We start from the raw sequence: 17,759 nt of genomic DNA on the forward strand, positions 1-17,759 counted from the left end.
CAGGAGTGGCATGCCACACAAAATTTTTAAATATTATATAATAAAACAAAGATTTTCTCCTCCTTACAAAAACATATGTATAAAATCCAATAACATACCTATTTCTTTAATTCAAAATATCTTCTTAGTGAAGCTTTTGCTGATGAACTTCTTGGGATAGTTTCTCAATATGCAACAAATATGCTGTAATTTTCATTTTCAAACATGACGAAATACTCACATTGTTTAGTTGGTTTCTCAACTTACTTTTAATAAAGTTTGTATTAGAAAATATTTGCTCAAAAAAATAGGCTGATCTCAAAATTGACAGAAGTCAAAATTCGTATGTTTTTAACTGAATGTAAGTGCTCGGTAAACAATTCCACGTGTCAAATACAATCTGATCTTGCTTTTTAATATCTATTTCAGACCATTTGTGTTGTATTGCAAGGGTAGATTTTTGTCTTTCTAACACTTCCAGGTCAGCTTCACGATTTCTAAATTTTGAATTCCACAAATCCTTGGTTTTAACTTCTTTTAACTCAAGTTGAAATACAGCCTCATCAATTCCAGCGAAAGGTGAAAAATATAATTCGGCAAGATTAATTTCAAGTGGACGCAATAAAAATGACATAGTTGTCTTGTTCTTTCTAAATTTCTCAAATCTCCCATTGAATTCAGATCGCATATTTACCACAATTTCTTTGAAAAAGGTTAAATTTATGGAATTATTATCAGCTTGTTCTTGTTGATATTTCTTCAATGCATAGGAAAATGTAATAATGTGCCTTTCAGCAAGTCTATCGCAAACAAATATAATTTTTGTTCAAACGAAATCACTTCTTCTAAAAGCAAAACTGCTGTATTTCCCTTTCCCTGTAGTTTCTTATTTAGTGCAATTTAAATTGATGGATTTTTTACAACACTCAAAAAGAATTAAAATAGAATTTAATACTTCCGATATTTCGAACTGGTCACTAGGGCATCTACGGGGATTACAAAAACAATTAATGTAACATACACACAAATAACAAACAATACCACTAACGTAAAAAATCCATTAAGCCTCCAACATGATGTCCTCACAGCACTTAAGCCTCTACACACGAATTCTAATCATTCATGGAGATGATTTAGCATGCAAATCCAAGCAATACGGTAAGTCAAAACTACGACTATCTAGGCAACTAAATAGGTTAGCCTTTTTTAAAACTATGTCGGGAAACTAGAGTGATACTGAACTGTGTTAAAATGAAGATCAATTTCCATTCCAAAAAAGCACAGTGCCAGCCTGGCATTACTACGCGAGCAAATCGCTGCTACTCGTGCTACCCTCTCAGTGACGAATGCCGCCATTGACTCCTTACATTCAGAGCTCTCCACTGTTCTTAACCCTGAACTTTGGTCGATTCTCTCTGGCATTTCGGAAACTTCCACACAGAGAGAATTTCAAAAAATAAAAAATTAACACGTCAAGAAATATATCAACCTGGTTAAAGACAAACCACAACCATAAATTCAACCGCTCCAAACAGTAGTAAACCTCTCTTCCAAAAGGCTCAACGACGATGCCATCAGTGCCCTTTGCCTCGGCGGTAATTTTGCCGTCGCTCCGAAGGAAGTGCCAGTGCTTGACGTAATGGTTAACATCGAATGGGGGATCGGTCACTTACCATCGGAGATAGCCAACAACATCAGACTTGACGTAGCCAACATCCTCGGACATTCTTCGTCGCCAAAAAGTAATTTATCGTATGCCCAACGCATGGCTCTCCTGAAACTACGGAAAGAAAAAAGTATCGTCATCACCAGAGTGGATAAGGGTAATGCCACAGTCGTTTTTAATACCAGCCAGTGAATACAATCATAAAATGAACATTATCCTCTGTGATCACGCCACCTACATCCCGCTAGAACATGACCCCGCAAAAACACAAGTTAAGAAATTAAAAATCTTACTTAAAAAAAGTATCTTCCTGGCCCCCTGACATCACGAAAAAACTTAAACCTTTCCAACCCCCCCTCCCCTCCCCCCCGAATATACTGTTTACCAAAAATCCACGAACCCAACTCCCCACTCAGGCCTATAGTAGATGCCACCAATGCACCTTGCTACAGACTGTCTAAACAGCTGACCAACTCTCTGACCCCCCCTCACCTTTTGGTGAGGGGGGGTCAGAGAGTTGGCCAGCTGTTTAAAAGCGTATAAAAAACTCTACCCACTTTAAGCCCTCACAGAAAATTTAACCTTAAATAAGGCAGACATATTGGTAAGCTTTGATATCTCCTCCTTGTTTACCAATATTCCCTTAACTGACACTTTATCTCTCTTAGAAAACGTTTTTCCCTCTGACATCTTAGATCTCTTTTCCTTTGCCATCAACTCTGGGTATTTCGCTTGGAATAACAAATTCTACAAGCAGATAGAGGGAACTGCCATGGGTTCCCCCCCTCTCACCCCCCTTGCCAATTTCTATATGGAAGATTTCGAAAAACGAGCCATAGACTCAGCCCCACTCAAACCTTCTATCTGGCTAAGATATGTAGATGATGTGTTCTCTATTTGGCCTCATGGCCCAGACACGTTAGACTCCTTTCTCAGTCATCTCAATAGCCTACATCCAAGAATCCAGTTTACTATGGAAAAGGAAAAGAACAATTGTTTACCCTTCTTAGACACCTTAGTCACACGCCTGCCATACACTTGCCTTCACTGTATACAGAAAACCCACACACACACAGGCAGATACATTCACAAACTCTCCCACCACCACCCCTCTCAACAATATGGCATTATTAAAACTCTTAACAAGAGAGCCCACAATCTTTGATCCAGTGGAACCACCCTCACTACTGAGCTTAACCACATACACAGCACTTTCCTCTCCAATGGCTACAGCAATCACAGCATCAAAAAAATAATCAACTCCTCCCCCATTTCCCGTCCTTCTCGTCAACAAGATTTTAAAAATGTCATCACCATACACTACATCCGTGGCACATCCGAAAAAATAGCCAAGATACTAAAAAAATACAACCTACACACAGCATATAAACCCCACCGCAAACTTGCTACCCTTATCCGATCTACGAAAGATAAGCTCCCTCCTCTCTCGCTCTGCCTGGAGTTTACAAAGTACCCTGTTCCTGTAAGCTGGCGTACTTTGGACAGACAGGCAGATCAGCATCCATCTGCCTAGAGGAACATAAGTCGTACATCTGCAAACACAACTATGGCTATTCAGGCTTGGCTGACCATGTTTTGGACACCACCCACAGGGTATCTTAGAAGAAAACTGCCATGCTCCACCACAGCAAATTCAAGAAAGAGAGACTTTTCTTAGAAGCAGCAGCAGCTCTCAGAAACCAACTAAATCTTAATAAATACGGTTGCATTAAGCTTCCGAAGATTTGGGAATCTTCGGAAGGACTCATCACCAGAGGTCCCACCTTACATTCCAGGTCACCTACTACTGCCCTTAGAGGGCGCTCCACCTAGAAAGGACTTTAGTGTCACCCACGTGGTTTGGCTTAGTCTTGTTTGTTATTTGTGCGTATGTTACATTAATTGTTTCTGTAATCCCCGTAGATGTCCTAGTAACTAGGACAAAATATAGGAAGCATTAAATTTTATTTTAATTCTTTTTGAGTGTTGTTAAAAATCCATTAAGCCTCCAACATGACGTCCTCACAGCACTTAAGCCTCTACACACGAATGCATTTAAATTGGAAGTCATATCTGCCATAAAGTAGCATTTTTGTAACCAACGAGGATCTTCTAACTGTGCATATGGAAGGTCATTTCGAAGCATATTGTCTCCGAAATAACTTAACTTCTCCAAAGCAAGTGGCATCAACACTGCACCTCTGGAAAGCCATTTTATTTTGTTATGCAAAAGAAGATCGGAACAATCACAATTGATTTCTTTAAGTTCACAAAATTGCCAATGATGTAGCGGTTTTGCCATTTTTTTTTTTTTTTTTTTTTTAACCATTTCTACAACCAAATCCATCACTACTGTTATCTCTTTTGGAAAAGTTTGTGCACAAAGTCTCTTGATGGATTATGCAGTGAAAGGAAAACACGTCATGTGAAATTTGTTTTTTAAATAAAGAAACAAAAGCTTTTTTTTGTACCTTTCATGCTTGGCACCCCATTGGTCGCAATAGATATTCTTTTGTTAATATTAATACCTTACTTTTCAAGCAAGTGGTAACAGCAGATACGTCTTCTCCACGAGCTTATCCTGTAAGTGGCAGTATATCGAATAATTCTTACTGAGATCCCTGAGAGTTTACGTATCTACAAATAAGTACTACCTGTGCAATGTCATCCACATTGCATGATTCGTCACAGGCAATGGAGAATCCTGGTGTTGAATTTAGATCTGTAACTTGCTGATTTGTTACATCTTCTGCCATTCGTATAGTTCTGTCCCTTACAATCTTAGCAGATAATGGCATGTCTTTTATTTTTTATTATTTCCGCTTTGTTTTTAAAATTGCAGAAGAGAAATGCAGACATTTTAATAAACATTCTTTCACATATTCACTGTCCGTAAAAGGTTTTTTTCCTCGTTTAACAACTTCTTGAGCAGCCACAAAACTAGCAATAGTTTTATTTCTTGATGCTTTTATCCATTTAGAAAATGAAAATTTAGTTAGGCTTACTTTGCAGCTGTTCTACTGCCTTTTTTCTTTCATCGCCCCGTGGATATGCTTTGTCAAACGTATCATGTTTATTTAAAAAAATGTCTTAGTACATTTGATTTTTTTATTGTTTGAAAGCTTTTTGTGGCATATTAAACACATTGGAAATCCTGATGTATTTGCTACAAATGCGTAGGTTTCGATCCATTCACTTTTAAACTCCTGATTTTCTTGTTCTATCATTGTCTTCGATGCTGACATTTTAAATACTATAAAAATATTTTGTTAATATTTAATTTAATGTTACAATATTCACGTTACCGAACAAAATCACCAGGAAATGAAAGCATTGCAATGTCCACTACAAAACTTTTACTTATTTTAACAAAGTGAGCAGATTTACAGTCCACACCTGCACTATATGCGAAGACAATGGGCGCATTCAGACAAGCAAGCACTACCGTAGTAGTGCTTGCCTGTCTGAACGCGTTTTCTGTTTTATGTTTGGTGTTGTTTTAATTTATTAAACCAAATACATCACGCTAGGCTAGCACATGGTTTAATAAATTAAAACAACAGAAAACATAACTTATGAAATTTTAATTGCCACGAATAATTAAAACAAATATTTGATGAATCAGTGGGTTTATGAATTCTTGCATTATCCATGATAATCCAAAACGAATGTAAAGAAGGATTATCGCGTATGAGAGTTCAAACATGAAATTATTAAATTTTTCAGCATCGCATGTACTATTTTCAATTGTAAAATAGCCTTGACTTCATGTAAAATGTTCTTCATTTATTGCAAATGCTATATTTAGGCTTTTTAGTTTCTAATTTAATAAATAACATTCATTTTGCATTATTCAAAAATAGATTGTTTAATAACGAAAAGAGCCACAATTATTCATTCAAAGAGCCATATGCAGCCCAGGAGGCGACCGCTGTTCTAGAGTAATCTGAGCAGATATTATGCTGCTCTGCAAAGATGTTAGAAAGTGGGATACACTAGGGACCTTATTTCTCTGTTAACAGGCACAAAATTAATTATGAAATTAAGAAATGAATTAATTTTATCCTGTTCAAAACTAAATAGTGATCCCTACCTATTTAAAATCAGCTATATACTCTTATGCCCTGAATGAGTGAGAAAATATCTTTATGAACTATAACAGTCAGTGAGATTATTTCTTGCATCTTCTCGACATGTGAATTTGTACACATTTTTATGTTTGAATATCGTGTTAGTAAGAAGTAGTCTTGAACAGAAATCAAGCATAAACTTACAATTATTATTAGCTTTGCTTTTTTCTCCAAATATTCCCAAAAATTTCTATATGTCTGGTAGTTATTTCCTACTCTATTGTTTAGATCTCGACCAAGAAACAAATTTTCATTTTTCACTGTCCCAGCAGCCATCTGTAATAACTCAAAAAATTTTCCACTTCTTTCTTGGTACAATCTTTTGTGGGACTAAAAGCACAAATAACTTTCATTGTCCAGATCCCCCTTTATGAGCCCACATGATATTGCCTGCCATTCAAGAAGATTATCCTCATATTTAGTGATGAATATTATAAATATTCCTTTTCCCTAATTGTTATTACCTGAATATAACATTTTGTATTTCTTGTTTGAAAAGATCTTGCCTGCTTTTGTTTCAGTCATGCTTATTATGTTAATCTGAAACTTATCCACTTCTGATAGTTCCATCTCTTCATGATAGAGAACCTGATATCAATGATGAAGGCAAATAGATACATTAAGCTACAATACAAAAACATAATTTTGATGCTCCCTAAGGCCAAAGAAATTTTTTATTGCGAAAGCTTATGATATTTCATTATGATCTCTTCCCTCTCATCCTCTGTGCCCATAAATACAAAGGAAATCCAAAAAATGCATTTGTGATGCACTTAATATTTATTAAAAAATCAGTTACATTACAAGACTATAACTTACCAGTGCCGACAATTATGGTTTCAGCTAAAATTTGATCTTCAGGGTGACCATGACGCTCAAGCAATTCATCCATAATTCCTTCAAGCTCTGCTTCAGCCTGAAATATATTGCCATTTAAGAGAATTAATTATATGATTAAATTACAGTCGGGTCTCTTTTTTTGCGGTAGATACATTCCACAGAAAACTGCATATAAAAAATCGCACAAAAAAGACTTAACTTACGTTGAAAAATTAGGGATACGTTCCATACTTTTCTAAAACCGAAGCAATGAATTAAAATAAACCTAAAATCACATAAAGAAGTTTATAAAAATTCAGGAAAATAAGAATGCCTAAGTAAAGCTTTATTCATTTGTAATTTTATTGAAAAGTAACATTTTTTTTTTCCATCAGAATTATCGTTGCTATAAGACAGTATTCGGCAACGTTTGCGAACTGATGCGAAATCACTTTCATCACCAGAAAAGATAGTCAGCACATCAGATCTGTATGGTAAAGGCAATGGTTCTTCACAAGCAGAATTAGTTTCATCCTCGTTCGGTGCTGATTTTTTTCTTCTGTCAATGTAATCAGTGATTAAACTTTGCGAATGATTTTACTAATTTTTTATATACAGCTCACGATATCCAGAAATACAGTTCAGTTCATTTTGGAATTTAAAGGCTTGCTCAGAATTTGTCATTAACAAAAAATGATTTTCCAATTTACTGCACAGTCAAGACCTCTAATTATATTTGCAGTGAGGGGGGACAGGTTTTTCTTCCACTTCACTATTGTTTTCTGGATCTTCAAAGATATCAAAGTTAATCGATATCCAATAATATCATCATCACTTAAGGTATTATCCACAAGCAATTCGCCTACGTCATTCTGGTTAAATGTATCAAAACCTTCTCCACCAATTTCCTTTACCAAATTAATGATTTCAGCTGATAATGTAGATGTTTGCACTGTTTGCAACACATTCAGGCCAAGCTGCTTTCCAGCAGGCATTTAATGTTTATGGTCTTATTTCAGGGATAGCAGATGCAACATGATTTAAGCAGTCCGAAATAGAAAATTTTTTCCAAACATCAATTACTGTTAATGATTAATTTTCTAGTTTATCCAATATAAATCGAAAAGTGTGCTTAACATAATATTTTTTAAAAGTAGCAATTATGCCTTGATCTAATGGCTGAATAATGCTTGTTGTATTGGGTAGGAAAAAACCTGCACATTTGGATGTTCTAAATGCGGATGACTTGGTGCATTGTCAACACTTAATAAAACTTTAAAATCGAGAGCTATTTGCTTCATATACATTTCCACTTCTGGTACAAAGCAATTACTGAACCATTCAGTAAATACAGCAGATTAGCCATCAAATGTACCAGTAAATGTTTTAGATCTTTGCCTTTTAGAGCACGTGGTCTTAGAGAACAATTTACTAGGAGGTGTTTCAACATTCGATTTCCTAATGCATCGCTACAAAGTAACAACGTTACTCGATTTTTGCTTGTTTTAAGCTCACTTACTTTTTTCTCAGACTTTGAGATGAAAGGTCGACTAGGCATTTTCTTCCAAAACAATCCCGTTTCATCAGCATTAAACACTTGATCGGAACAATATCCACCATCTTCAATAATTTTGGCTAACTTCTCTTGAAAATTTATCTGCTTCTTCATCTGCTGCTGCAACATTGCCTGTAGTCTTCACAATATGAAGTGCATTCCGTTTTAAAAACTCCAGTTGGCCATCCTTTGCTAGTTGAAAATTCTATCAGCCTGGAAGCAGAAGTAGATGGCTCCAATTGCTTCATCTGTTCATAAAACCGAAGAGCTCTTTGTTGAATTAAATAACCACTTATAGGAATTCCTCTTCGAGTTAATTCTTCAATCTAAATTATGAGTGCTAGTTACGTTTTTTTCTAATAAAGCATCTGTTGAGTACGATGATAATTTGGCACTTAGTTTTGTGCCAGAAATGACAGATTTTCTTATTTCGACTTCATTCTTTTTAATTGCTCTTATAGTAGATTCGCCTAAATTAAAATGTTTACCAATTACTGTAGATTCCTCTCCTTTTGCTAAGTGATCTAAAATTTCAATTTTCATTTCCAAAGAAATTGCTTTTCTTTGGTGCTTTTTTTTTTTTTTTTTTTTATCCAATGGGCCAAATTAAATCTTTAAAATAAAAATTAGCAAAATTTAGACTTTCGATAATGAAAAGACAAACACTTACATGAAAAATTAAACTTTACAGACACTCACTGCTTACACATTATTCATATTATGCCACCGCAACACGCTGTTCATTATTTACAACGGTAGTACATAAGTTTTGAAGTTATGCACCACATAAAAAAGATCCGCATAAAAAGAAACCCAAGTGTATAAAAGAATCAGAAGAAGTGTTTTTGAGCATTTAAATTTAATTTTTGTACTGCAACCAGTCTGATAATTTTTTTTCCATAAAGTATCTAGAATAACACTCATAAAAGAACACTTCACATCATGCTGAAATGCCTAAATGATAATGTTAACGAGTCCAAGGACAATCTTTGATACAATTTGAATGTTTGGGAAAAAGAGATAGCAAAAAAAGCATGAAAATGAGTATCAGTAAAATAATAACCCTGATAATATAAAGGACAGAAAACTGACAACTTAAACAATAAGGTCTGGAAAAGGTCAATTTTCAAGGAGGGGAGACATTACTCAACAGAGGTCTGAAAGAGGAGCTGAATGCAAGGATAAGGAAACATGGTAATATCCATAAATAGTAAACCTATAATATAATAAAAGGCAACAATCTTTCATGGGTGGAATTCACATGTACATTATAAATAAAGAATAGAAAAAAAAAAAAACTGTTGCATGACAGCACACTTTATGTAGAATTTTTTTTAGTTGATTGCATACTGTCTAACAGTAAATTGTATATATAAGTGAACAGCTACAGAGTAGTAAGGAATAAACATAGCTGATTTGCATTATATATACAATCTAATGCACTTCAAATAAAATCAAGATCAGTTATGCCATCAGGTGCTATATGAAGTTTTATGTATCGACCACTAGTTTTTTTGATTCTTCACACAATATTTTCAGCAGACTGACAACTGCCCGAAGTTAAAGCTGGAGAGAAATAAATAATAGAAACCATACATATGGAACATGAATTAGGGTGAACTATGTCCACTTTTGCCTTTTTTTTTTTTTTTTTTTTTGACAGAAAAGAATTCACGAAGGCTCAGTGACAAAACTGAATATCACTTAAAGAAATGTAGGACAGGAGAAATATTATAATTTAGAGTCGAATATTATAATTCGAGGTCTTGAACAGATAAAACCAACCACTTTTACATTTAGAGATCATGTAAAAGTGGTGGGTTTTATCTGTTTTCCCCTTAGAAAATTAGTGTTTTATAGTATATCATCGTAGATTTCCTGTTTTTAGTGTCTTACAACATATTTTTTTTGTAAAGATAGTGATTATAAATACATTTTTGCGCCATTTTTGTTAAAAAATGGCGCAAAAATGTACAAAAAATATAAAGATAAGAAGAGCAGCGAAGTTGAGAACAAGGCTTGCCCCACTAAGGAGATTATTGAAGATATTCACAATGAATTAACCTCCAAAATAGTAAAATTAAAACAGATTATCAGAGACAATGCTGCAATTATGAAAGTCAAGAGGAATTAGAATGAACATAGGGAGGAAAAGACAACTAATCAGCAAAATAAGAAAAAAACAAAGCATGGAATTAGATAAGTCAGTAAAAATTAAATAAGTAACGTTTGTAAAAAGAGGGATGTTATTTGATATGCCAACTATCATAAAACATGCTGTTGACAAGACGGTTATAACTCGAGTTCACCAGAAGAACACATTAAAAAATATAATGAAAGCAAACCAACAACGAAAAGTAAACGAGATCGTAATTGTAGTAGGTACTAATGACTTAACTAGTGATAAGTTTAATATAGAGAGGACATGAAAAGGTTGTTCAAAGAGGTGAGAATGAAGATTAAGAAAGTGAATATGTATGTTGCCTCAATATGATAAAAATGAATTAAGAAGGGCAACGATTCAATGCACAAGGCTGTGAGGAAGAAATGGGTGCGAGTGTTTGGATGTTTGAAGTGAGTCTGAGGGAAGATAGATTTGTATAAGAGGGACAGCCTACACCTGAATGAGTTGGTGTCAGGAGTCTTGAAAAACTAATAACTGGTATGAGACCTAATAAAGACAGTCAAGGAAAGTAAATTATAACAGGAAGGATGGAGATAATGTGAGCATAAGGATGACAATGTTTTATATAATTGTACTAATGACAGGAATGGGCATTATCATGGAAATGATTACAAGAGAAGAAAGATTTCAAATTTGTGTTCATCTGGTTTGGACCCATCAAACATATACAAAGATGTCTATGTGTGTAAGGCACTAGAGAAGAATAGAGATCTGCAAGATGTCCAACTGCATCATGCAAATAGCAGACAACAGTATACAAAAGAACATGCCGCTAGCTTATTATTTCTATGTATGAATGCTAGGACTAAGGGGTAGAGTACTACATACTAACAACATACCAAGGCAAGTTGACAGTATGTAGATAGTCAGTGAGACCTGACTATCAGAACCAAACATACTAAGTAGTATCGAGTGTTAAGGGTACAATATTTTTAGGAAGGATAGACAGGATAGGAGAAGGGACATGTTACTAATAATATGGAATTACTTGAATAAGATGCTGAAAACTATGATTGTAGTACGTGTGTAGAGGCTTAAGTGCTGTGAGGACATCATGTTGGAGGCTTAATGGATTTTTTACAACACTCAAAAAGAATTAAAATAGACTTTAATACTTCCTATATTTCGTCCTAGTCACTAGGACATCTACGGGGATTACAAAAAAATTAATGTAACATATGCACAAATAACAAACAATACTAAGCCCAACCACGTGGGTGACACTAAAGTCCTATCTAGGTAGAGCGCCCTCTAAGGGCAGTAGTAGGTGGCCTGGAATGTAAGGTGGGAACTCTGGTGATGAGTGTTTCCCAAATCTTCAGAAGCTTAATGCAACCATATTTATTGAGATTTGGTTGGTTATCAACCAAGATTTGGGAAACACTCATCACCAGAGTTCCCACCTTACATTCCAGGCCACCTACTACTGCCCTTAGAGGGCGCTCTACCTAGATAGGACTTTAGTGTCACCCACGTGGTTGGGCTTAGTATTGTTTGTTATTTGTGCATATGTTACATTAATTTTTTTGTAATCCCAGTAGATGTCCTAGTGACTAGGACGAAATATAGGAAGTATTAAAGTCTATTTTAATTCTTTTTGAGTGTTGTAAAAAATCCATTAAGCCTCCAACATGATATGATTGTAGTACTAGTAACAGTATTTCATGTGGCAGTGAATTTGAAGTCTGGTGTGAGGTGGAATCTAACAAGATCAATTACATAGTGTGGTGTTGATACAGTTCTAGTGGATCAGTTGCTAGTGATGAAGAAATGCATCATCTAATAGACAAGATGAGCACAAAAATGAGTAATCATAATGGGAGACTATCATCATAATCATCCACATATTAATTGGGTAGCAGTAAAATCTCATGAGAAGAATGAAATTTAATTTATTGAGCTGTTGCAAGAACTTCTACCAGCATGTGATAGAAAGATAAAGGTCAAACTGTCAGATTTGATAATAGTGTCAGAGGGTGTTTCAGCTAGATACTGAACTATTTTGCTTATGCTTGCTGAAATGGATCATACAATACTCACTTGGGAAGTGACCAAGTTTATGAATATTCCATTCAGATAAGGTTACATGCTAAACTACAAACACGAAATTATTACCAATTGAGGAACATACTGACTTCAGAGGAATCATTGATGGATGGGAAAAATATCAACAATGCATGGGAAGTACTTAAAATATACTTAAGCAATGCAATATCAAAATGCATCCTGAGAGTGAGGAATAAATAAAGTATGAATCAAATGGATATGTAATCTTATCAAGCAAGATACTCATGACAAATACATGCTGCAGAAGGAATATCGGTGCATAAGGATGATGTCCATTATGAAAATTATAAGTAGCAGGCCAGAAGAGTCAAAATTGTTGCACGGAAAGTTAAGTCTCAGTGTGAAAAGGAACTGGGTCTGCAAGCTAATGACAACCCATAAAAGTTCTATTGATATGCTGCAGGTAAAAGAAAGATTGAATATGAAAGCATATCTCTAGTGAATTCAGATAGCATGAGGGTAACAGATGCAGAAGAGATTGTTCAACTAACGAATGCCCATTATGTTAAAAGCTATCAAACTTAGTGTATGTGACAGTGAGCTCACTGCTATCTCTTCAATGGAAGAAGAAACTCAAGTGTATGAGGAAGAAGTATTAGAACTGTTGCACAAATTGAATAAGAATTTACCAATAGAGAATGATGAGATATCAGCATGGGTGCTAAAAGACTGTTCAAATGAACTTGTTTGTTTATTATGAGTCTCAGAACTGGGAAGATTTCACAGGAATGAAAAGAATGTATGGTAACCTCGTTTTAGCAACTTGCTCACATTCCATACTAGCATTACCTCTGAACAAGACAAGGGGAATAGATTCACCATGATACTTATGGATTTTGCTAAGTCTTTTGACAGAATTCAGTATTGAAGACTTGCATAAATTAGGAAATATGGGTTTGGATTATAAAATATTAGCGTAGTTAAGAGCAGGGTTTTCCAAACTTTTCTGACGACGGAACACTTCACACATCCTGAAATTTTCAAGGAACACCTTGTTTATTTTGTAGGGTATTAATTAATTTATGTAAATTAATGTTAATTTCGCTGATTTTAATTGTTAATTAAACATCAATTAAATATAAACATCATTAAATTAATTAGTGCAGATTTTCATTGACATATCCCTTTCTGACCACGAAAAATTTATATTATTATAAGTACTTACAAGTGAATGCAGACTTTTTCTCCTGTGTGCTGACAGTTTTCCCCTCCTTTTGTACCCAGGAGATCACTTTGTAGGTTGGTGGTGAATGACTCACTATCTGTTGCGTCACAAACACCTTCAAGAAGAGATTTCTTAATACCAAAATTAAACAAAGTTCCTTGTCTCCTATTCATATCAAAATTTAAATCCTTGTAGGCCTATTACTTTATAAAAAATCACGGCACTGCGGTTTCGAAACAAGGTTTTTTGCACTTTCACCCTACAATATGAACTTGCAAAGAAAGTATTCAGTATTACTAGATTTGAGAACCAGATACAGACTACCTTGTTCTTCAATTTCAGTGGAACAAATTTTCTTTATACTTCCATGCTGATTGGTCACTAACATTTGCAACACAGATGTTATTTCATTCAGTTTTGAGAACAGAGGATACACCACCCATTGTTGTAATGGGTTTGCAGGCAATTTTTATGATCGGTCATAAAGAGCGGTATTCTCTTTCCCGATTGTTGAAAGATTTCGATGTGTGAAATTAACGATAATTCATGAATATTTCGATGTTTAAAAATATGTTGCTTCATCACTGACATTTGCTACACAGATGTCATTTCCTTCAGTTTTGAGAACAGAGGATAAGCTGCTCAATGTTATTATCCACTTGCAGGCAATTTTTATGACCGGTCATAAACAGCGGTATTACCTTTCCCAAATGTTGAAAGGTTTCAATGTGTAAAAATTAATGATACACATGTAATTAGGCGTTCTGGGTCTGAGCTTTGACATATTCAAGAATATTATTCTCATCAGAATATTTCCACTATAAAATATTTATCATGCTTAGAAAACTAAACTGACAAATTCCAAGACCTTCTCGTAGAACCTTCTGCAGAACGGTTTGGAAACCCTGGTTAAGAGGATGGGGCTGACTGAGAGATATCAAAATGTGATATACGTCAGATGTGAATCTGCAAGATTTAAGTAACTAGTGATGTACTACAAGGATCAAACCTTGGTCCACTGTTAGTCTATCTGTACATTAATGATACTGAGTAGGATATGACAGGGGCCATACAGTTATTTCAGTTTTTCAAAGTAATTACTCCATACTTCAAGGATATCTTTTGCTCCTGTTTTCATATCACCTTTATTATCTCTAATTCCTTTTAAAGTACTCTTTCCTCCATTTCTGAACTTCAGCAACCTCCAGAATATCTTGCCACCTTCTTGATATTTATTTTCTATGTTCTTGCCAAAGTCCTCCCATGACTTTTGTTTAGCTACTTATAGTCAGTGTTTAGCTATCTTACATTTGTCTCTGTATTCTCTAAGAGCACAAATTGACATTTGCCAAGAACTTTTGATATGCTTGTTTCTTTTCCTTCACTGCCTCTTTAACTTCCTGTGTGCACCATGGAGTTTTGATTTTTCTATCCTTGCAGACCTCACCACATGCCTCTCTGAAAAAAAAAATTTTTTTTTTTATCCAATCGATTTTGAATATTATGGACTATGGATAAAAATCAGATTTCCAAAGATTCAAAAAGTAATGTAGAATAATGCGGTAATACTATTTTTACTTGATTTTCATGTTATGTAGGAGAATTTTAGTTGTTAAGTTTCGAAATGTTACTTCATTAAATATTTGTCTCTCTTTTTTTTTTTTTTTTAATAATCAACAAATGGAAATTTCATTGCTCATTCCATAACAAAAAGAACTTTTTGGTGGAAAGCACTGCTTGAAAACAAAGAGTAGGATGGGAAGAATGCATAGAAGAACTTCAGTTAGCTTGTCTGACAACAAATTGGCAGAGATTTCCTCCTGGGAACTTGGTTTATCATCCTGAAGGATAGCTAAATCAGCTAGAGATTGTATACATTCAAACAACAGATACGGAAAATAATTCTGAAAGGATAAGGTACTCTACCAGAGACAAAATTATTATTATTATTACATGAGCATCTCCATGGAGGATGAAGACTCATTGCAGGAGACTCAAACTATCCCTCAAATCTATGCATGTATAAATTTAACTGACAATGAACCTGACAAATTAATGATAAGATGACATTAGAATTTAATTATTTAGATTTTGAGCAATAAAAGGCTTTGTTCTTAGTGTCAATTCTGAAATGTCAATAAATTTCACTTTTCTACCTTGCACTAGTTGTGTGGGTGTATCCTCATTTGGTCAGTTGTGAGGATTAATAAATAGTTTATTCTGCATGGAATTCAAAACAGGAAATATTTTAAAATGACAATAAGAAAGAAAGTAATACTATGAATGCCAGAAAAACTTTTTCCACTAGGATAAACATGAAAACAAAAATAAATAAAATTCCCACCTTTAGAAAAAAAAAGAAAAAAAAAGCAATGCTCTCAATTATTTTAACTTACCACTATATCTTGATTTTGATTTGGCTGAACAACTTCCTCTGTAGATACTGCAACATCAGGGGCTAAAATTAATAAACACATTCACTGCAATTGAACATTCAAAAAGTCTTAAAAATAAAATTACAATCCCACACATAAAAGGTTCTTTAACCTCTAGCTGGATAGGTGAAATATTGAGGAAAAAAAAAAATTATCCCTTCCAAACTTCTTGGATTAAGACAAAGAAGTTTGGAAGGGATTACTAGTTATCAGTTTTATATAGCAATTACAAGCATTAAAGACACTGTTGATATTCAGATGTGTCCTTGATATTTTAAAATGTCAGATAGTGCCATTCTAATAAAATGATTTAGTAAGCACATAGAAAAGAAAGTGATAAGACTAGATTTATGAAATGCAGACTATATTTAAGATCTGCAATTCATGATGAACATATCTTGCAAAAATTTCAAAGAAACTCATTTTTAAATTTTTATTTCCATATCAGAGATTCAGGATTAGAATTCCTATGTTGTTTTCAGACATGGAAAGGGATTCCTGGATACCTCTATCATTTTATTCAAACTACTTTGGAGAGAAACGATAGCGAATAGTTATGCTTGTGAAAGAATGCTTATTATTAAATTCTACTTTTTAATAATACTAGAATTTAATTTATCTAACTGCTCTCAAATCTTAGCATTAAATTCATAAAAAGTTGTACTTTAAGAAATGGAAAGAAGATATTCTAACAAACAGCAGAAGAAAGTATTAGCAAAAGAGAAGAAAAACTTGTCTATAAATCACGATCTCACTAAATGGAGAGTATCTATTCGCTGTCAATGGCTTAACAAGATGGAAACACTAAATTACAAACTCTGGTAACTACAAGTCATGAATATTTGTCAAAACCCACACTTCCCAAGCAATGCATAGTCTACAGTGAATAATGAATTGAGTATCATTTAGAAACCTATTTATTTGTAAATTTGGAGAAAAGTTGTACAGCTCAGATATATACGCGATGGTATCAAAAAGTTTCAAGACTAGTTTTGTAACACACCAACAGATGACAGCACAGGGCTGCATGCAGTCACAAGGAGCACTGACCTTCATTAGTCAGTGTGCCAAAACACACCATCCTGTGTACATCGGAAGCTGTGCAACTGGTGCTATTCTGACCACATGCATTACCATGTCTGCAATTTCATATAGATACAGCAAGTTAGAACAAAGAGCGAATAGGAATTTTGCATGAAACTGGGCAAATCTGCCACAGAGACATTTGACACGATTCAGCAAGTTTACGGCAATGCTGCAATGAGTTGTTTGAGGTGTTTTGAGCAGCACACGAGCTTCAAGAGCAACAGAACATCGCTGGAAGATGATGGATGAGAGACCAGGAAGACCTTCAATGAGCTCAATCCCTGAAAATTTCGAAACCATTTGGCAACTTGTGTATGAGAATCGTCAGAGAACAGTCCACAACATTGCTGCCATTGTTGATGTGTCATACAGAACAGTCCAGACAATCCTCACGTGTGTTTTGAACATGCACATTGTTGCTGCCAAGTTCGTCCCCAGGTTGCTGACCGAGGATCAGAAGGAACGCCGAGTCGAAGTCTGCTAAGAACTCCATCAGCGTGCCGTGGATGGCCCATCCTGCACGTCAAGGATCATTACCAGTGACGTAACTTGGGTGTACAAGTACGACCGTGAGACGAAGCAACAGTCTTCACAGTGGAAGAGCCCATCATCTCTACGACCGAAAAAAAGGCAAAGCAGGTCAACAGCTCGACCAAGTGCATGCTCATCGTC

The 17,759-nt window shown here is 34.9% G+C and overlaps 1 protein-coding gene across 1 annotated transcript in view; it reads right to left on the reverse strand.

Moving 5' to 3' along the window:
* The window catches only part of HUWE1 (HECT, UBA and WWE domain containing E3 ubiquitin protein ligase 1), a 1,068,888-nt gene that overhangs the window by 552,760 nt on the left and 498,369 nt on the right, over window positions 1–17,759 (reverse strand). The window contains exons 51-52 of the mRNA XM_090396304.1: window positions 15,963–16,024; window positions 6,595–6,691 (exon numbers count right to left, since the gene is read on the reverse strand). Coding sequence (XP_090252430.1) covers window positions 6,595–6,691; window positions 15,963–16,024 — 159 coding nt within the window. The remainder of the gene's footprint in view (window positions 1–6,594; window positions 6,692–15,962; window positions 16,025–17,759) is intronic.

The sequence above is a fragment of the Typopeltis vanoorti genome, chromosome 1 (assembly GCF_054136105.1).
Source record: "Typopeltis vanoorti isolate ZY-2024b chromosome 1, IOZ_Tvanoo_1.0, whole genome shotgun sequence".
NCBI classification, from domain to species: domain Eukaryota; kingdom Metazoa; phylum Arthropoda; class Arachnida; order Uropygi; family Thelyphonidae; genus Typopeltis; species Typopeltis vanoorti.